The 18,012-nt window shown below is 39.7% G+C and overlaps 1 protein-coding gene across 1 annotated transcript in view; it reads left to right on the top strand.

The window, feature by feature from the left end:
- The first annotated feature begins 2,313 nt into the window (after positions 1-2,313).
- The window catches only part of COG6 (component of oligomeric golgi complex 6), an 88,922-nt gene continuing 73,223 nt past the window's right edge, over positions 2,314-18,012 (top strand). Inside the window, exons 1-3 of the mRNA XM_079136164.1 lie at positions 2,314-2,517; positions 5,031-5,174; positions 17,115-17,186. Of these exons, the coding sequence (XP_078992290.1) occupies positions 2,365-2,517; positions 5,031-5,174; positions 17,115-17,186 (369 nt within the window). The 5' untranslated portion in view covers positions 2,314-2,364. The remainder of the gene's footprint in view (positions 2,518-5,030; positions 5,175-17,114; positions 17,187-18,012) is intronic.

The raw sequence follows: 18,012 nt of genomic DNA, 5'->3' as shown, positions 1-18,012 counted from the left end.
ACAGGTAGTTAGTGTAGAAGAAATAGGGGATCAATCAAATCGAGGAAATGAAGTCCATGAAAACCATCTGCCTTCAGACTTTTGCCTTTGGAAGGAGAAAGGACTTTTTACATCTCACCTGCAAAACCAACCCCAGTCACTTAGGCAGGAAGGAGAGAGAAGGCTTCAAAAGAACTGGAGAGCAAAAGATTGTCTTATAAAAAAAGAAATGAGGGAATGAAATGTATAAAGCTGCTCCCCCGCCCACCAGGTACAGCCATTTTGCCCGCCTCCCAACCACTTGTCAATCTGTGAACACCCTAGCTAGCTATTGGTTCATCAGTCAGCTTGCAAGTATCCTTCTCCGATATTGGTCCCCTGTTGGCCTGGCGGAATTCAACGGCTTTACTGTAGCTACCCCGCCATCTTTCCTCATCTTTCTCTCTTTCCTACTCACTTTCTCTATCCTCCTGGCTTTCACACCTTCTTGCACACTGCCCTTTCTCGTTCCCTTTCTTTTCCTCTCATTTTCTCTCTTACCCTGCCGGGTGACACTCTGTTTGCTTAATAAACTCCCTTATGTGATTTCCCATGGCCGGTGTGGTTTTGTGGGATTTCCTTACATAAACCACCTAACCACCTTGTCAACCCACACTGTAGTTCCTGACCAACAAGATTATTCTTTTAAAACACAAGTTTGGGGGTAATTATTGTTTTCCTTTTTTTTTTTTTTTCCCTAATATTGGGTATTGAACTCAGGACTGCTTTACTCTGAGCCACATTCCAAGTCCTTTTTATTTTTTATTTTGCAACAGGGCCTTCCTAAATTGCTGAGGCTGGTCTAGAACTTGTGATGCCCCTGCCTCAATCTCTGGAGGAGCGGGGATTACAGGTGTGTGCCACAGCATTCAGTTTGGGTAATTTGTTAAGCAGCATTAGAGAACAAATATTTTTAAGGCTTAGAACAGTGATTCTCAAGCCAGGGCAATTTTGACCTTCGGGGACATTGAGTAATTTATGGGAACATCTTTGACAGTTCTAACTGGGGATGGTGCTACTGGCATGTAGTAGGTAGGGGTCTGGAATGCTGCTAAATATTCTATGATGATTACTCTATGTAAATGTATGAATATGCAAGTGGTATGCTGTTACTCCACGTACAAACAGAAACAACATGTATCCCATTTGTTTACAATAAAAATAAATTAAAAAAAAAACAAAAAAATATTCTATGATGAACAGAATATGTCACTAATCTCTTGTAAACTTTCCTCAATAAGTCAGAGGTCTCACACGCTGTCTCCAGGCCGCTTTTTGGGCCTAGCCACAACCTACTCACTCCACTGCCCTGGCACAACTGGGCTATAAATGTGGCATCTGGTGAGCTCTGCAGGAAGTCGAAGAAAACTCTGAGCACAGAGAATATGGCAGTTGGAAAGGGGAAATGTGTGTGTGGGGGGGGGTGAGTGGGGGGGAATGGCAGTTATTATGGATGCTTGGAGGCCACCTTTTGAATATGGTGATTAATACCCCAAAGACTGTTTGAGGAAATAGTTGCTAGTGAGCAAGCGGTCTGACCTACAGAAAAAGACTACAGAAGATAGCAGCAGCTGGGGGATGAGCAGCAGCTCCCTACAGAAGCAGCAATGAAGGCAGAGCTGCAAGCCCAAGTCTGTGTTAAGCAGTTGCAGGAGGAATTAAACTTGGAGCATGAAGCGCCTTTACCTCAAGCAGGACTACAGAGGACTGGGACAAACTGACTGAGGAGCCAGTGGCAGAAGCCAGAACAGTTATAAACCCAAAGGTGGAGACAGATAGACTATGGCCGGTGACGTTGACAATCTGCTCCTTCCCCACCAGCACACCCAAATTCTCCACGAGAGATTATATCCTGCTGCTGAGTACTGGACAACAACTTTAGACGCAAAGCCAGGAAAAACACAGGAGGATGATCGATGTGTCTCACACGCCTAATGTAGACGTTCCAGAGTCTGCCAGAGTACCTGGCATAGACTGTCTTCAACAAACTCTTCAGAAAGATGAATTCAGATACAGTGAAATTAGTTTCATTGGACATGTATGCCAGGCACAGGATTCAGTGCGTTTTGCATATGACTGGGTCAGAACTTCTTAGGCGCTGGAATTCCGAAGCCCCTTTTAGTCCTATGAATTTCTTCCCCACACTGGAGCGACCGACCCTGCCCAGTCGCCCATTGCCCTACCAAGGGTTTCCAGGAGCCGGAGCGGGTCAGCCTGGAAAAGCGGTCGCTCACCGGAGCGCAGGCGCAGAACGACCTGCACATGCGCAGTTCCCGCGCTGCCCGCTCCTAACCCGCTCAGGGCTGAGGTGGCAGCACCGCCGCTGGGGGCGGGCCGCGGGTCGCTATGGCGGACGGAGGCGGGGAAGTGATCGCTGTGCCGGCCTCCGGGGCCGCCAACGGCCTCAGTAATGGGGCCGGTGGGGTGTCGGCGCAGACCAGCAACCCTCTGTCGCGCAAACTGCATAAGATCCTGGAGACGCGGCTGGACAACGACAAGGTAAGCCGGGCGAGCAGGGCCGCGGGTCTTAGGATCCCCATCTCCGGGGGTTGGAGCCAGGCCGGGGGCGCTGTCCGTCCGCACACTCTGGCCTCTACGCGGTGCCGGCTGCGCAGGGGACCGCGAGTGACCCCAGACCTCCGGCGCGCGGCTCTGCCAGCTCCGGGCAGGTGAGAAGGCGAGCCCGAGACGACCCCGGAAGAGGAAGGGGCTTCTCCTCAGCCCCGGGTGTTAAGGTGTCTGGGCTGGATGAGAAACCCGTGCTCCAGAGCGGACTGCTGGGCCGCGGGTCGCGAAGGGCGCTAGGAGGGGCAGAACAGTGCAAGCAAGGAGCATTTCCATCGCCGGGTGAGAACAGCAACAGTTTGCAGCGCCAAAGATCTGCTCTCTGCCCAAGTCGTGCGTGAACTCATCTGCTAGTTTTTGTTGTAAGCCAAGTGCTGCCTGTGACTTGTGGACTTATCCAGTATCCGTTTCTTTACAAGGTAAACTGTCCACAGGCGTGCCCAGGGTGCTCCTGAAACTGGACTTTCCAGCTCCTATCATAGCTAGCTATCATTTCTCTATCACTCATTCGCCTGGAGAATTGGTCATGCCAAGGAGACACAAAGGAAAAAAGAAACTAGTAAAAGCGAGAACTTTATAGGTAAATATGTAGGTAATTGGAAAACAAAATGTCAGTAAGAATTTGTAACATAACAGTGCCACAAGTTAGTAGGAAGGACCACAAATTATCGTTAGCGCCAACCACATTTGTGCATTGTGATTTGAGCAAGTTCCTTAACTTTTCTGAGCCTCTCTTTGGGAATTGGGAATATGCTGGTAACTTTCTCAGGGTTGTTGTGGAGACTCAGAAAATATGGGTGAAGTTCTGAGCACAGTGCTCAGCACTTGCTGTTTCTTAACAAATGCCGATTTTACCATAAAATTGGCAGTGCTTAATGTGTCTAATATTGATATTTATTATCTCACTTAATACAGCTACTCTAATGTAGATAACATTTTTCTTCTTTTTGCCCAGGAGAAAAATAAGGCATGAAGAGAGTGCAGCTAGGTTAAGTCATGTAACTAATAACTTTGTGATTCTGTCCATTGAGCCAGGCCCTAGGATGTTTTAAGGCTGTCATTGTGTGTGTGTGTGTGTGTGTGTGTACAATAAACATTTGTAGTTGTAAACGTATTTTTACACTTTCAAATATTAAATTGCATTTAAATACTTTATTTTTGTCAGTCCAGCCAATATTTTTAAAATTACATAACTGAAAGCAGGAAGGGTAAGCCTGTTAGAATATACATTAGTTTAGGTGTAGAAATTTTTATCTGTAGAATGTCAGGTTCTTTAAGAATATCCTGGACAGAACTCAGCTCTCTCCTCCAATCATATTCTCTCTGTAGACAAACTCCTTTATTACTTTCGTGATATAAATAGCAATAAGTACAATGACTCTCAGATCCATAACTCTGTTACTGATTTCTCTATCCAGCTTCAGATTTGTAGAATTAGTTGTCAGTATTATGCACCTGATTGACATTATAAAAACTTGAAATGGACAAAATTCTTGATTTTCCCCAAACTGACTCTGCCCCCATTGCTAAAAAGAACATTACCATTTACCCATTCAAGCAAGAGACATATAAATAATCTTTGGTTGCAATCATTTTTTTTTTTTTCACCCGTGCTATCCAACCCATAAACAAAACAATCCTATAGACTGTATCTTTTTAAAGTTTTTTTGGGGAATTTCTTTTTCTCTGCACTGCTATCATCTTGGTGAAAGACATCATCAAGTCTTGCTTGGATTATTTTAGCTTTATTTGCTTCCATTCTTGCCTCCTTGTCCCATCCTTTATTAAAAAGTTGGAATAAACTTTTAACTCTATGTAACATATTGTGTTACTCTCCTTCTTGAAACCTACAATAGTTTTCAGTAGCTTCAGTCACACTGGTTTCTTACTTCTGCTTTAGGATCTTTGCACTTGCTGCCTGTTGAAAAGTCACCTCAGAGAGGTCTTCCTCTCAGTCCTGCTTCTCACTTCCTAGCCTGGAGGTGATCAGTGGCACTGATTTCTAGTACAGATGCTTCCAGTGATAGTATATATGTATGCAAGTAAATATGTGATATATATTCATTTTTATTTCATAACAGTTGGTATTGCAACTTTCTATACCTTGTAGTTTCATTTACCATATCTCAGCTCCTACCAACTGCATAAAAAGTTTTTTTCCTTTTAAAACATTCATGTCATAACTTATTTAGCCAATCTCTTTTAGGTAGACATTTCAGTTATTTCCAATTTCTGAAGTTCCAAACCTTGTATTTAGGCCATTATGTGTAAGCTAAGTATATACCTATTGTATTTCAGAAATGTTCAGTAGTTTGAAGGTCATCTAATAGTTTTTGGATTGTTGAAAGGAAACAAATTATTCAAAAGTGATTTCAGTACATTTTGGCTTGAGATTAGGAAACCACTTAAAAATTATTCTCAATTTTCTTGTGTTACCAATTGTGTAGGAGATGTTGGAAGCTCTCAAGGCACTTTCAACATTTTTTGTTGAAAATAGTTTGCGGACTCGAAGAAATTTACGTGGCGATATTGAGCGCAGAAGTTTAGCCATCAATGAAGAATTTGTAAGCATTTTCAAAGAAGTGAAGGAGGTATGTAAATTCTTTTTGTTTAGCACTCCTTGAGAACTTACTGTGTGCTGAGCCGAGTATTTTTTTGAATTAGGTTGAAACATTTGCTGTTAATGTACCATGTCAAATAGAAAATGACTTGCTATACTCCTGTATCTAAGTCTTTATTTGAAATAGGGTGAATTCTGAATCTGAACTCCACTAATACTGGTTCTTAGAAAGTATAACATTTGTTCTAGGAAGTTCTCTTAGGAATTTTAGTGTAGTAACAAAAAATAACATTTCTCTAAATAGTTTTCCAATAGAAATATCCCCTCATTGAGTAACTTTCCCAGGGATAACCACTTTTCCATAGGAGAGTAATTAGTATTGAATTACTTTTACTTCATCCTAAATTATGCAGATTTCAGAGATGAATTACCTTAATGCATAAGTAAGATTTCATCATTACTTGAGTGCTGTTTACTCCCCATGAAAATAAATTTTACTTACTGTGTTAGTTTATTTTATTTATTATATAATATTTTATTATGTGTTGATACACTATTGTTATTGTGATATTGACATTTCTGTGTGAATGACATGGAAGTGTTATACATGGTTTCAATAGCATTTAATAAAAGTACTACTTTTAGCAGTTTCATAGGATTTTATTGACTGAAGGCTAATAAGCTGGAAGGGCAAAAGTAAAGCTTGGTAGAATTCATAAAAAAAAGAAGAGATAGTAGTGATAAACACATTCAAATTGTGGTCTCTAAACTCAATCTTATCATTGCCAGAAAGTAAGGAAACTGTATAATAAAACTAATGGATAAGTGTCAAAAAGACCCTGGAACTAAACTTCTTAAAGAGGCTTCAGTTGGTCAAAGATAGGTCAATTTGAGCATCAATAAGTATATCTGCTTTGAACTGAAACACATCAAACATTAAATTCATGGATTCATAATGATGTTAAAAATCAAACAATTCTCATTGGAAACTAGTGTATTATTTTGAAATCCTAAGAAAACTAGTGTATTATTTTGAAAATTGCTAAATAAGAGGAAAAGGTCAAGCATTTATTTTATCTTTTTCACAAACTGCGTGCAGTTGTTGAGGGGAACCTTCTTTTTGTAGAAGTAGTGTAGGTTATAAATGAAGAAGGAAGCCAGGTACGGTAGCACATACCTGTAATCCCAGTGACTTGGGAGGCTGAGGCAGGAGGATTTCACGTTCAAACCCAGCCTCAGCAGCTTAGTGAGGCCCTAAGGAACTCAGTGAGACCCTGTCTCTAAGAAAATAAATGGGCTGGGGATGTGTCTTGGGGGTTATTCACCCCTGGGTTCAATCTCTGGTACCAGAAGAAAGAAAAAGGAAGGAAGGGAAGGGAGAGGGAGGGAGGGAGGGAGGAAGGAAGGAAGGAAGGGAAGGAAGGGGAAGGGAGGAAGGGAAGAAGGAAAGGAAGAAAAAAAGGAAGCAAGGAAAGGAAGGAAGGAAAGAAATTGGAAGGAAGGAAATTAGAAGACAATTTTGTAGTTTTTTGAATTTATGAATCTAGCTCAGGAGTTTTCTGCTTTGACACTATTCACATTATGGGCCAGATATATACGTTGGGGACTGTTGTCTGAACTGTAGTAGCATCCCCTGCCCCCCCCCATCCCCTCCCCATACCAATAACACCATCTTACCCTTAGTTGATCCAACAAAGAATATCTCCAGACATTACTAGTGCCCCTAGAAGAAATAACTGGGGTTTGAACCTCTCATCTAGCCATTGGTTAGCACTAGCTGCTAACCTGAAACAACCAGATAGGTGACTCCTATTAAAGGTATACAACATCACTCAAGAAGAATTCTTGTCAGAAAACTTAATGGAAATGTAATCAAGCTTCTGGGTCTAACTGCCAGTTTATAGGAAATACAGGGGACCAAAAAGTGATATCATGAAGTCAGCAAAATCTGGAATGTTTGGAACTCTATAAGCAAATGAACTGACTTCCTCAACAAATAAATTGTGAGGAAAATAAAAAGAGAAATAGGGATGAGAGTCTGTAGATTAATAAAAGAAATGGGAAATATCAACTGATTGCTATTTGTAAATATCATTTGGTTCCTGATTTGAACAAATCATTTTTAAAGATTGACTCTGTTGGGGAAATTTGAAAGCTGAGTAGGTATTTGATATTAATAGATTATTGTTAATGTTTAATGTAAAATGGTATCATGTTTTGGTATTTTAGTGTCATCTTGGAAATTGATAAAGATGTTTTTGGATGAAATGATAATTAGAATTACTTCAAAATAATTTATTTTGTCGGGGAGAAAGATAATGAATGAGGAGAGAAGTAGAAAGTGGATAGACAGATGAATCAAGAGTGGCCAAAATTTTCAAAAACATTTTTTTTTAAAGTTGTAGATGAACACAATACCTTCATTTTACTTATATATTTTTATGTGGTGCTGCAAATCAAACCCAGTGCCTTACACATGCTAGGTCTACACCACCAGTTCATGAGTGAATAATTGTTGGAAGCTGGGAGATAGGTTCATAGGTACATAGGCATTCATATTATCACAACTTTTTGATACTTGAAAAGATTTCTATAATAAAAAGTTTTTTAAAAAAGTTTTATATATTGGTTGTATTTTATAACCTACAATTTTGTTTATTTGGGGGGAGAGTGAAAAAGTTCAGTAGAAAATCAATTAGAAACTTTGCAAATCAATCATAGAGTCCTTAAATTACAACTTATCAAACCTCTGCCTATAAGTCCTGTATTGAGTCCTAATTTCTATTATCTTACAACTTAAATTCCTTCAGTGTATTATGATAGCTGAAGTTAATATTAGGTGGAGTTCCACTTTTTTTCCCCCCATGCTATCAGGTATTGAACCCAGGGGCACTTAATCACTGAGACACATTCACAACCCTTTTTATTTTTTTTGAGACAGAATCTTGCCAAGTTGCTTAGGGCCTTGTTGAGTTGCTAAGCTTGGCTTTGAGCTTCTCATCCTCCTGCCTCAGCTTCCCCAGACACTGTGATTATAGGTGTGTGCCCAGCATTATTTGATATAAACCATTCTACTTTTGACCCCAAAGCAGTTTAGTTTAATAATTTGACTTATATCCTATATAGTAAAATATATATAGAGTAACATTTAAAAATATCTGATGCTATATATTTTTTGTCAAAGTATTTTTTAGAGAAAAGGGAAAAATTTCTAATTCTAGAGCAAAAATTTATGCTCATATTCTTGTGATTTTCTAACTGTAGTTCGTCCTGTTTTTAGCGCTACTTGACTGCTTTCATATGTCTTGCCCTAACTGACCTATCCCTTTATAAAACTGCCATGTTTCTATTTGTTGGTCTGGGATTCATGTTGACAGGAATTGCAGTAAGATCCTGTCTGCCATCAAAATTTTGCTACCCTCCTTGCATGTTTTTCTTTTGTGTGACACTGAATTGAATTGAGTAGAAGATAATTGTGCAGTATGAAGCTAAATATAATTTTGTGATATGATCGTATTTTCATATTAAGTCATTGTTTTAATAAAGAGTAAAGGATGGTTTAGAGGCGCTGAGCATGGAGCCTGGGAGACCTGTGGGAAGACCTGGTTTTTAATCAATCAGAGGTACCAGTTGTCCTGAATTAAAGTACATAGTGGAGGTTTCAAGATGGCGGCCTAGAGGGTGGCTGCATTCCTTGTTGCTCCAGGACTCAGGATTCAAAAGAGGAGATATTGAGACACTTGGGACCAACTCAAAGCAGCCGGGTGACTCTCACCCGTTGGGAAGGCGTCCCGATGGGACAGTGGTCCCTGAACGCAGGAAACTTTGTGAAGTAGAGCTGCCGGCGAGACGCCCCTCCCCCCACTGGAGCAGTGAACTCGGACAACTGGGAGCGCCATAAAGGAGGCTGCTCGGCACAGCGCTGGGACTCGGAGCAACCACTGGGGCTCCGGCGGCTGCCCAGTGGAGGAGTGGCGAGGAGAGCTGTGTGGACTCAGAACACCGGGGCCTTCCCGGAGGAGGAGGAGGAGGAGGAGCATGGCCCCTTGGATTCGGAGTGACTGCACCAGAGCTGCAGGCGGTTGCCAGAGGAGAAGCTGCGCGGCGAGCTGTTTGGACTCAGAGCGACTGCTTCTGAACACCGGGGCCTGCCCTGAGGACGAGGAGGAGGAAGAGGAGCGCGGCCGCTTGGATTCGGGGTGACTACACCAGAGCTACAGGCAGTTGCCAGAGGAGGGGCTGCGTGGCGAGCTGTTTGGACTCAGACCACTTCTGAATGCTGGGGCCTGCCCGGAGGAGTAGGAGGAGGAGGAGGAGGAGCTCGGCGGGTCGTTTGGACTCGTAGTGACTGCATTAGCGCTCCAGGCGGCTGCTCAGAGGAGAAGGCGAGTGGTGAGTTGTTTGGACTTAAAGTGACAGCTCCTGAACACAGGGGGGCTGCCTGGAGGAGAAGCGTGGTGGGTCGCTTGGTCTTGAGTGGCCGCACCAGAACTCCGGGCGGTAGCCCAGAGGACCCGTGCAGCGGGTCACGTGGATTCAGAGCCACTCAGAGCGACCGCTCCTGAACACCCGGGGGGTTATCTGGAGAAGGAGGAGGAACGGGGAGGGTCACTTCGACTCGGAGTGATTGATTGCCCAGGGCTATGGGTGGTTGGTGGGAGGAGGAGGCACACAGTGAGTTTCTTGGACTCCTAGTGACCGCACTGGAATACTGGGCGGCTGTCTGGAGGAAGAGGCATGTGGCGGGTCTCTGGGACTCAGAGCGATTGTTCAGGGCCCCAGGTGGCTGCTCAGAGGAGGGGCCGCATAGCCAGGCGATTAGGTGCAGAGCAGGGTCCCAGGATCTAGGAGGCTTCTTGGTGGAAGAGCCGCACAGAGACAGGCTTAGGGCGGAGCGAAGGTTCCAGGCCTGCGGGCAGATTCTCTGAGGAGGGGCAACCTAAGGAGATTCATCTGCGAAGGGTGAGGCTCCCAGACCCAGGAGGTAGGGCTGGGCCCCTGAGAACTTTGCAGAGGAAGGCAGCCCAGCCCAGGCGGTAGCTGTAAATTGAGGGGAACCTCTAGGAGGGAACTGACCAGCGAGACCTCCCCACCGGGTGAGTCTTCCCTGCAGGGTGAGGTTTCCCCACAAGGACGGTAAAACCAGAGACTCAGGCCCAAACAGGCCTTGCCTCAGCCCGCAGCCTAGGTCCCCTTGGGATGACCATTGGTCAACAAGTGGAGGCACCTCTGCCCACTAGCAGGGATTATACCCCACCTGAAGGCCACCACTCCTAGAGAGGCAGCTTCCTTTTGGAGCACCACATTATCAACTTCCTCCAAGACTTCAGGCTACTGAAGGGTAAGGGGGGATATATATATAGAAATCTTCAGGGACATTGTAAGTCAATAGAGGAAATCTGCAATATCTCAGCGGTCCACTGATACCTGAACAATATGAGAAAACAAGGAAAGAAAATGCTGCAAACAAATCTAGATGTTACATCAATAAAACCCAATGACAGCATGGCAGAAGAAATGACAGAAAAGGAGTTCAGAATGTACATAATTAAAATGATCAGAGAAGCAAACGATGAGATGAAAGAGCCAATGCAAGCATTGAATGATCGCACCAATCGACAGTTAAAAGAGCAAATACAGGAAGCAAAAGATCATTTCAATAAAGAGTTAGAGATATTGAAAAAAAAACAAACAGAAATCCTTGACATGAAGGAAACAATAAACCAAATTAAGAACTCCATAGAAAGCATATCCAATAGGATAGAACACCTGGAAGACAGAACCTCAGACATTGAAGACAAAATATTTAACCTTGAAAACAAAGTTGAACAAACAGAGAAGATGGTAAGAAATCATGAACAGAATCTACAAGAACTATGGGATATCATGAAAAGGCCAAATTTAAGAATTATTGGGATTGAGGAAGGCCTAGAGAAACAAGCCAAAGGAATGAACAATTTATTCAATGAAATAATATCAGAAAATTTCCGAAATCTGAAGAATGAAATGGAAAATCAAGTTCAAGAGGCTTATAGGACTCCAAATACACAAAATTACAACAGACCCACACCAAGGCACATTATAATGAAAATACCTAACATGCAAAATAAAGACAGAGTTTTAAAGGCTGTGAGAGAAAAGAACCAAATTACATTCAGGGGGAAACCAATAAGAATATCAGCAGATTTTTCAATCCAGACCCTAAAAGCTAGAAGGTCCTGGAACAACATTTTTCAAGCCCTGAAAGAAAATGGATGCCAACCAAGAATCTTATGCCCAGCAAAACTTACTTTCAAATTTGACGATGAAATAAAATCCTTCCATGATAAACAAAAGCTAAAAGAATTTACAAAAAGAAAGCCAGCATTACAAAACATTCTCAGCAAAATATTCCATGAGGAAGAGATGAAAAACAAAGAAGCAAATCAGCAAAGGGAGGAATTATCCTAAAGGAATTGTCAAATAAAGGAGGAAACAAGTTGTGTCAAAGAAATAAATAAATAAAATTTAAAAAATGAACCAAATGACCGGGAAACCAAATCATATCTCTATAATAACCCTGAATGTTAATGGCCTGAATTCATCAATCAAAAGACATAGACTGGCAGATTGGATTAAAAAGAAAGATCCAACAATATGTTGCCTGCAAGAGACTCACCTCATAGAAAAAGATACCCATAGACTAAAGGTGAAAGGATGGAAAACATACCATGCACATGGACTCAGCAAAAAAGCTGGAGTATCCATCCTCATTTCCGATAATGTGGACTTCAAGCCAAAGTTAGTCAGAAGGGATAAAGAAGGTCATTTCATACTGCTTAAGGGAAGCATAAATCAGCAAGATATAGCAATCATAAACATCTATGCCCCAAACAGTGGCTCATCCATGTATGTCAAACAAATCCTTCTCAATTTCAGAAACCAAATAGACCATAACACAATAATACTAGGTGATTTTAACACGCCTCTCTCACCACTGGACAGATCTTCCAGACAAAAATTGAACAAAGAAACCATAGATCTCAATAACACAATCAATAATTTAGACTTAACGGACATTTATAGAATATACCATCCAACCAAGAGCGAATACACTTTCTTCTCAGCAGCACATGGATCCTTCTCTAAAATAGACCATATATTATGCCACAAAGCTAATGTTAGCAAATACAAGAAGATAGAGACACTAGCATGTATTCTATCAGATCATAATGGATTGAAGTTAGAAATAAATGAAAGAGTAAAACACAGAAACTATTCCAACATCTGGAGATTAAACAATATGCTGTTATATGATGAATGGATAACAGAAGATATTAGGAAGGAAATTAAAAAATTGTTAGAGGTAAATGAGAACAAAGAAACATCATATCAAAATCTCTGGGACACTATGAAAGCAGTACTTAGAGGGAAATTTATTTCATGGAGCGCATTTAATAAAAGAAGTAAAACTCAACAAATAAACGACCTAACACTACAGCTCAAAGCCCTAGAAAAAGAAGAACAGAACAGCACCAAAAGTAGTAGAAGACAGGAAAGAGTTAAACTCAGAGCTGAAATCAATGAAATTGAAACAAAAGAAACAATACAAAAAATTGACAAAATAAATAGTTGGTTCTTCGAAAAAATAAACAAAATTGATAAACCTTTAGTCACACTAACAAAGAGAAGACGAGAGAAAACCCAAATCACTAAAATTCGGAATGAACGAGGAAATATCACAACAGACACGATTGAAATACAAAACATAATTAGAAGCTATTTTGAAAATCTGTACTCCAAAAAAATAGAAAATTTCGAAGACATCAACAGGTTTCTAGAGACATATGAATTGCCTAAACTGAACAAGGAGGACATACACAATTTAAATAGACCAATTTCAAGTACTGAAATAGAAGAAGTCATCAAAAGCCTACCAACAAAGAAAAGTCTGGGACCAGATGGGTTCTCAGCCGAGTTCTACAAAACCTTTAAAGAAGAGCTCATTCCAATACTTCTCAAAGTATTCCATAAAATAGAAGAGGAGGGAACCCTCCCAAACTCATTCTATGAAGCCAATATCACCCTGATACCTAAACCAGACAGAGACTCATCAAGGAAAGAAAATTTCAGACCAATATCCTTAATGAACATCGACGCAAAAATTCTCAACAAAATTTTAGCAAATCGCATACAAAAACATATTAAAAAGATAGTGCACCATGATCAAGTTGGTTTCATCCCAGGGATGCAAGGTTGGTTCAACATCAGGAAATCAATAAACGTAATTCACCATATTAATAGACTTCAAGTCAAGAATCACATGATTATTTCAATAGATGCAGAAAAAGCATTTGATAAAATACAGCACCCCTTCATGCTCAAAACACTAGAAAAAATAGGGATAGTGGGAACATTCCTTAACATTGTAAAGGCCATTTATGCTAAGCCCATGGCTAATATCATTCTAAATGGTGAAAAACTGAAAGCATTCCCCCTAAAAACTGGAACAAGGCAGGGATGCCCTCTTTCACCACTTCTATTCAACATCGTTCTTGAGACTCTGGCCAGAGCAATTAGACAAACCAAAGAAATTAAAGGGATACGAATTGGAAAAGAAGAACTCAAACTATCCCTGTTCGCTGATGACATGGATTATATATTTAGAGGAACCTGGAAATTCCACCAGAAAACTCTTAGAACTCATAAGTGAATTCAGTAAAGTAGCAGGTTACAAGATCAATGCCCATAAATCCAACGCATTTTTATACATAAGTGATGAATCTTCAGAAAGAGAAATTAGGAAAACTACCCCATTCAAAATAGCCTCGAAAAAAATAAAATACTTGGGAATCAATCTCACAAAAGAGGTGAAAGACCTCTACAATGAGAACTATACAACACTAAAGAAAGAAATTAAAGAACACTTTAGAAGATGGAAAGATCTTCCATGTTCTTGGATAGGAAGAATTAATATTGTCAAAATGGCCATACTACCTAAAGTGCTATACAAATTCAATGCAATTCCAATTAAAATCCCAATGACGTACCTTACAGAAATAGAGCAAGCAATTATGAAATTCATCTGGAAGAATAAGAAACCCAGAATAGCTAAAGCAGTCCTTAGCAGGAAGAGTGAAACAGGGGGTATTGCAATACCAGATCTTCAACTCTACTAGAAAGCAATAGTAACAAAAACGGCATGGTATTGGTACCAAAATAGAAAGGTAGATCAATGGTATAGAATAGAGGACACGGACACAAACCCAAATAAATACAATTTTCTCATACTAGACAAAGGTGCCAAAAATGTGCAATGGAGAAAAGATAGCCTCTTCAACAAATGGTGCTGGGAGAATTGGAAATCCATATGCAACAGAATGAAACTAAACCCATATCTCTCACCATGCACGAAACTAAACTCAAAATGGATTAAGGACCTCGGAATCAGACCAGAGACCCTGCAGATTATAGAAGAAAAAGTAGGTCCAAATCTTCACCTTGTTGGTCTAGGACCAGACTTCCTTAACAGGACTCCCATAGCACAAGAAATAAAAGCAAGAATCAACCACTGGGATAGATTCAAACTAAAAAGCTTTCTCTCAGCAAAGGAAACTATCAGCAATGCGAAGAAAGAGCCTACAGAGTGGGAGAATATCTTTGCCAATCATACTTCAGATAGAGCACTAATCTCCAGAATCTATAAAGAACTCAAAAAACTCTAAGAATTCAAATAATCCAGTCAACAAATGGGCTAAGGAAATGAATAGACACTTCACAGAAGATCTACAAGCAATCCACAAACATATGGAAAAATGCTCAACATCTCTAGTAATAAGAGAAATGCAAATCAAAACCACCCTAAGATTCCATCTCACCCCAATTAGAATGGCGATTATCAAGAATACGAGCAACAACAGGTGTTGGCGAGGATGTGGGGAGAAAGGTACACTCATACATTGCTGGTGGGGCTGCAAATTAGTGCAGCCACTCTGGAAAGCAGTGTGGAGATTCGTTAGAAAACTTGGAATGGACCCTCCATTTGACCCAGCTATCCCACTCCTTGGCCTATACCCAAAGGACTTAAAATCAGCATACTACAGAGATACAGCCACATCAATGTTCATAGCTGCTCAATTCACAATAGCCAGACTGTGGAACCAACCTAGATGCCCTTTATTGATGAGTGGATAAAGAAACTGTGGTATATATATACAATGGAATATTACTCAGCCATAAAGAATGATAAAATTATGACATTTGCAGGCAAATGGATGAAATTGGAGAATATCATGCTAAGTGAGATAGGCCGATCTCAAAAAGCCAAAGCACGAATGATATCGCTGATAAGTGGAGGATGACACATAATGAGGGGGAGGGAAGGGTTAGAGTTAGGGTTAGGGAGGGGGGCAAGTATGGAGGAAGGAACTACTGTATAGAGGGTAAAGAGGGGTGGGAGGGGTGGGGGGAAGGGAAAAAATAACAGAATGAATCAAACAACATTGCTCTATGTAAATTTATGATTACACAAATGGTATGCCTTTACGCCATGTACAAACAGAGAAACAACATGTATCCCATTTGTTTACAATAAAAAAAAAAAAAAAAGAATACAAGTAACAATAAATGTTGATGAGGATGTGGGAAAAGGGTACACTCATACATTTCTGGTGGGACTGTAACTTAGCGGAACCACTCTGGAAAAAAAAAAAATAAAGTACATAGTGGCTGTTTGAGTGGTGAGGGGTAAAAAAGAAGTTGATAAAATATATCCCTTAAGGAAATATAAGTGATGAGATTTAGAGACCAATTAATTTAAATTCACATATCTGTGAGGAAGCTGGAGATAGACGTATGTAGAGAGAGAATGTTATTGGAAAATGATCAAATTCTTGACATTATCTAGTATGTGATGGTTTGCAGCAAGATAGGAGAAAGCATTTTTGTTAATTTATTCGGTTTTCAAATTTCCTAGTTTTTATTAATTAAATTTACAGATAATTTGTTATAGAAAAGTTAGATGTCAGAAATAGAACAATTACTTATGATCTAGTCACCCAGAAATATTGTATTGTATGGCCTTACCTTTGTTGTTCTGTACATAATAAGTATTTTTTTCTGAAAAATGGGGAGACAGAATATGCACTGTTTTATGACCTTTCTTGCTTTATGTAGACATTTTCATGAACACACATATATACATATATCATTATTGTTAATGGAGGCACACTATTCCATCCTGTGGTTGGAAATGTTCACATTTCCATTTGTTTTAAGACAATTCTGTATAGATCATCCTCACATATATTATTGTATATTGTACAATTATCTGATTAATCCTTTAGGTTAAATTTCATTTATTTAAAAAACCTAACAGATACAATTATATGTATTTATCATGTATAACATAATGTTTTAAAGTACTTGTAAATTGTGGAATGGTTAAATCTAGCTACTTAATGTATTTATTACTTTATAAAATTATCATTTGTGTGACAAGACCAATTATTATTAGTAGAATTCCCATGTAAAGAGCTGCACATGCCAGGTGTGGTGGTGCATGTCTTTAATTGCAGTTACTTGGGAGGGGGAAGGATTGCAAGTTTGAGGCCAGCCTTGGTAACTTAGTGAGACTCTGTCCTCGGGGGGGTAACTCAGTGGTAGAACACCTCTGGGTTTAATTCTCAGTACCACAAACTAAAACAAAAAGTCCATGAACCAATAAAAATTATACATATTTTAAAAACTTTTGTGTTTTCTCTGTATTCTTTAAAAGGAATAGACTAACTTCTTTATACCTTTTTAACACTAGGTATTATTCTTTTTAAGCATTTCTAGTTTAAGTATGGGATCTCTTGTTAGGCCTTAACAAAGTGTGTGTGTGTGTGTGTGTGTGTGTGTGTATGAATGACTAAAATAAAGATTTGGCCAAGGGAGGAGAAATTTCTTTAACAGTATATACAATGTTTGATATAATTTTTCTCCTTTTCAGGAACTTGAAAGCATAAGTGAGGACATTCAAGCAATGAGCAGCTGTTGTCAAGATATGACAAGCCGCCTACAGGTACTGTAGAGTGACTAGATTTTAGCATAGTTCTTGGTACAAAGTAAGCTTTCAAAATTGGTAAGTAGGTCTGCAGTATGTAAGAATATTTGATGCATCATGCCCTATAGGAAGTTTGTATATAAAATACTTTAAACATGGAGAATATAAATACTTAAATACAAGTATTTTAAAAAATACTTACAAGTGTTTGTGTTTCTTTAGGTGATGGTTAACTCTAGAAACCTTTATATTTGGTCTGGTCAGTACAGAGCTAACTATATGCACTTGAAGTGCTCAGATTGTTTTCTACTTCTAGGAAACAACCACTCTAATCAAGATGTAAAACATTTTTATTACTTGCAGAAGATTTCCTCATGGCATTTAAAAAAATTTTTTTTAGATGTTGATAGACCTTTATTTTTATTCATTTATTTATATGCAGTGCTGAGAATCAAACCCAGTGCCTCACATATGCTAGGCAAGTGCTCTGCCACTGAGCCACAACCCCAGCCCCTCCTCATAGCTTTTAATTTAGTTTTTTAAATATTTGATCACCGCTATTGTTTACATTCAGTTTTGATGCGTTCGTCATTTCTCAGATCAGCAGGCCATTAGAGCCATGATTTTGAGCTTCATTCATTCTCCCCAATTTTTCATAAAGCTTTTATTTGGTTGTAATGTTATTGAAATCTTAATAGTACCCATTCATCAATTGTAATTTTTTAATTTATTCATTTATATAAAGAAAAGTATTTCTTAGAATGTCCTACCTCTTCTTTTTCATAGTATTATACGGATTAATTTGATTACTATTTGCTAAAATACTTTAAACATGAAATATTTT

The sequence above is a fragment of the Sciurus vulgaris genome, assembly GCF_902686455.1.
Source record: "Sciurus vulgaris genome assembly, chromosome: 4".
Taxonomy (NCBI): Eukaryota; Metazoa; Chordata; class Mammalia; order Rodentia; family Sciuridae; genus Sciurus; species Sciurus vulgaris.
The sequence above is the reverse complement of the archived record's forward strand: the minus strand, read 5'-3'. Positions and strand labels throughout refer to the sequence as shown.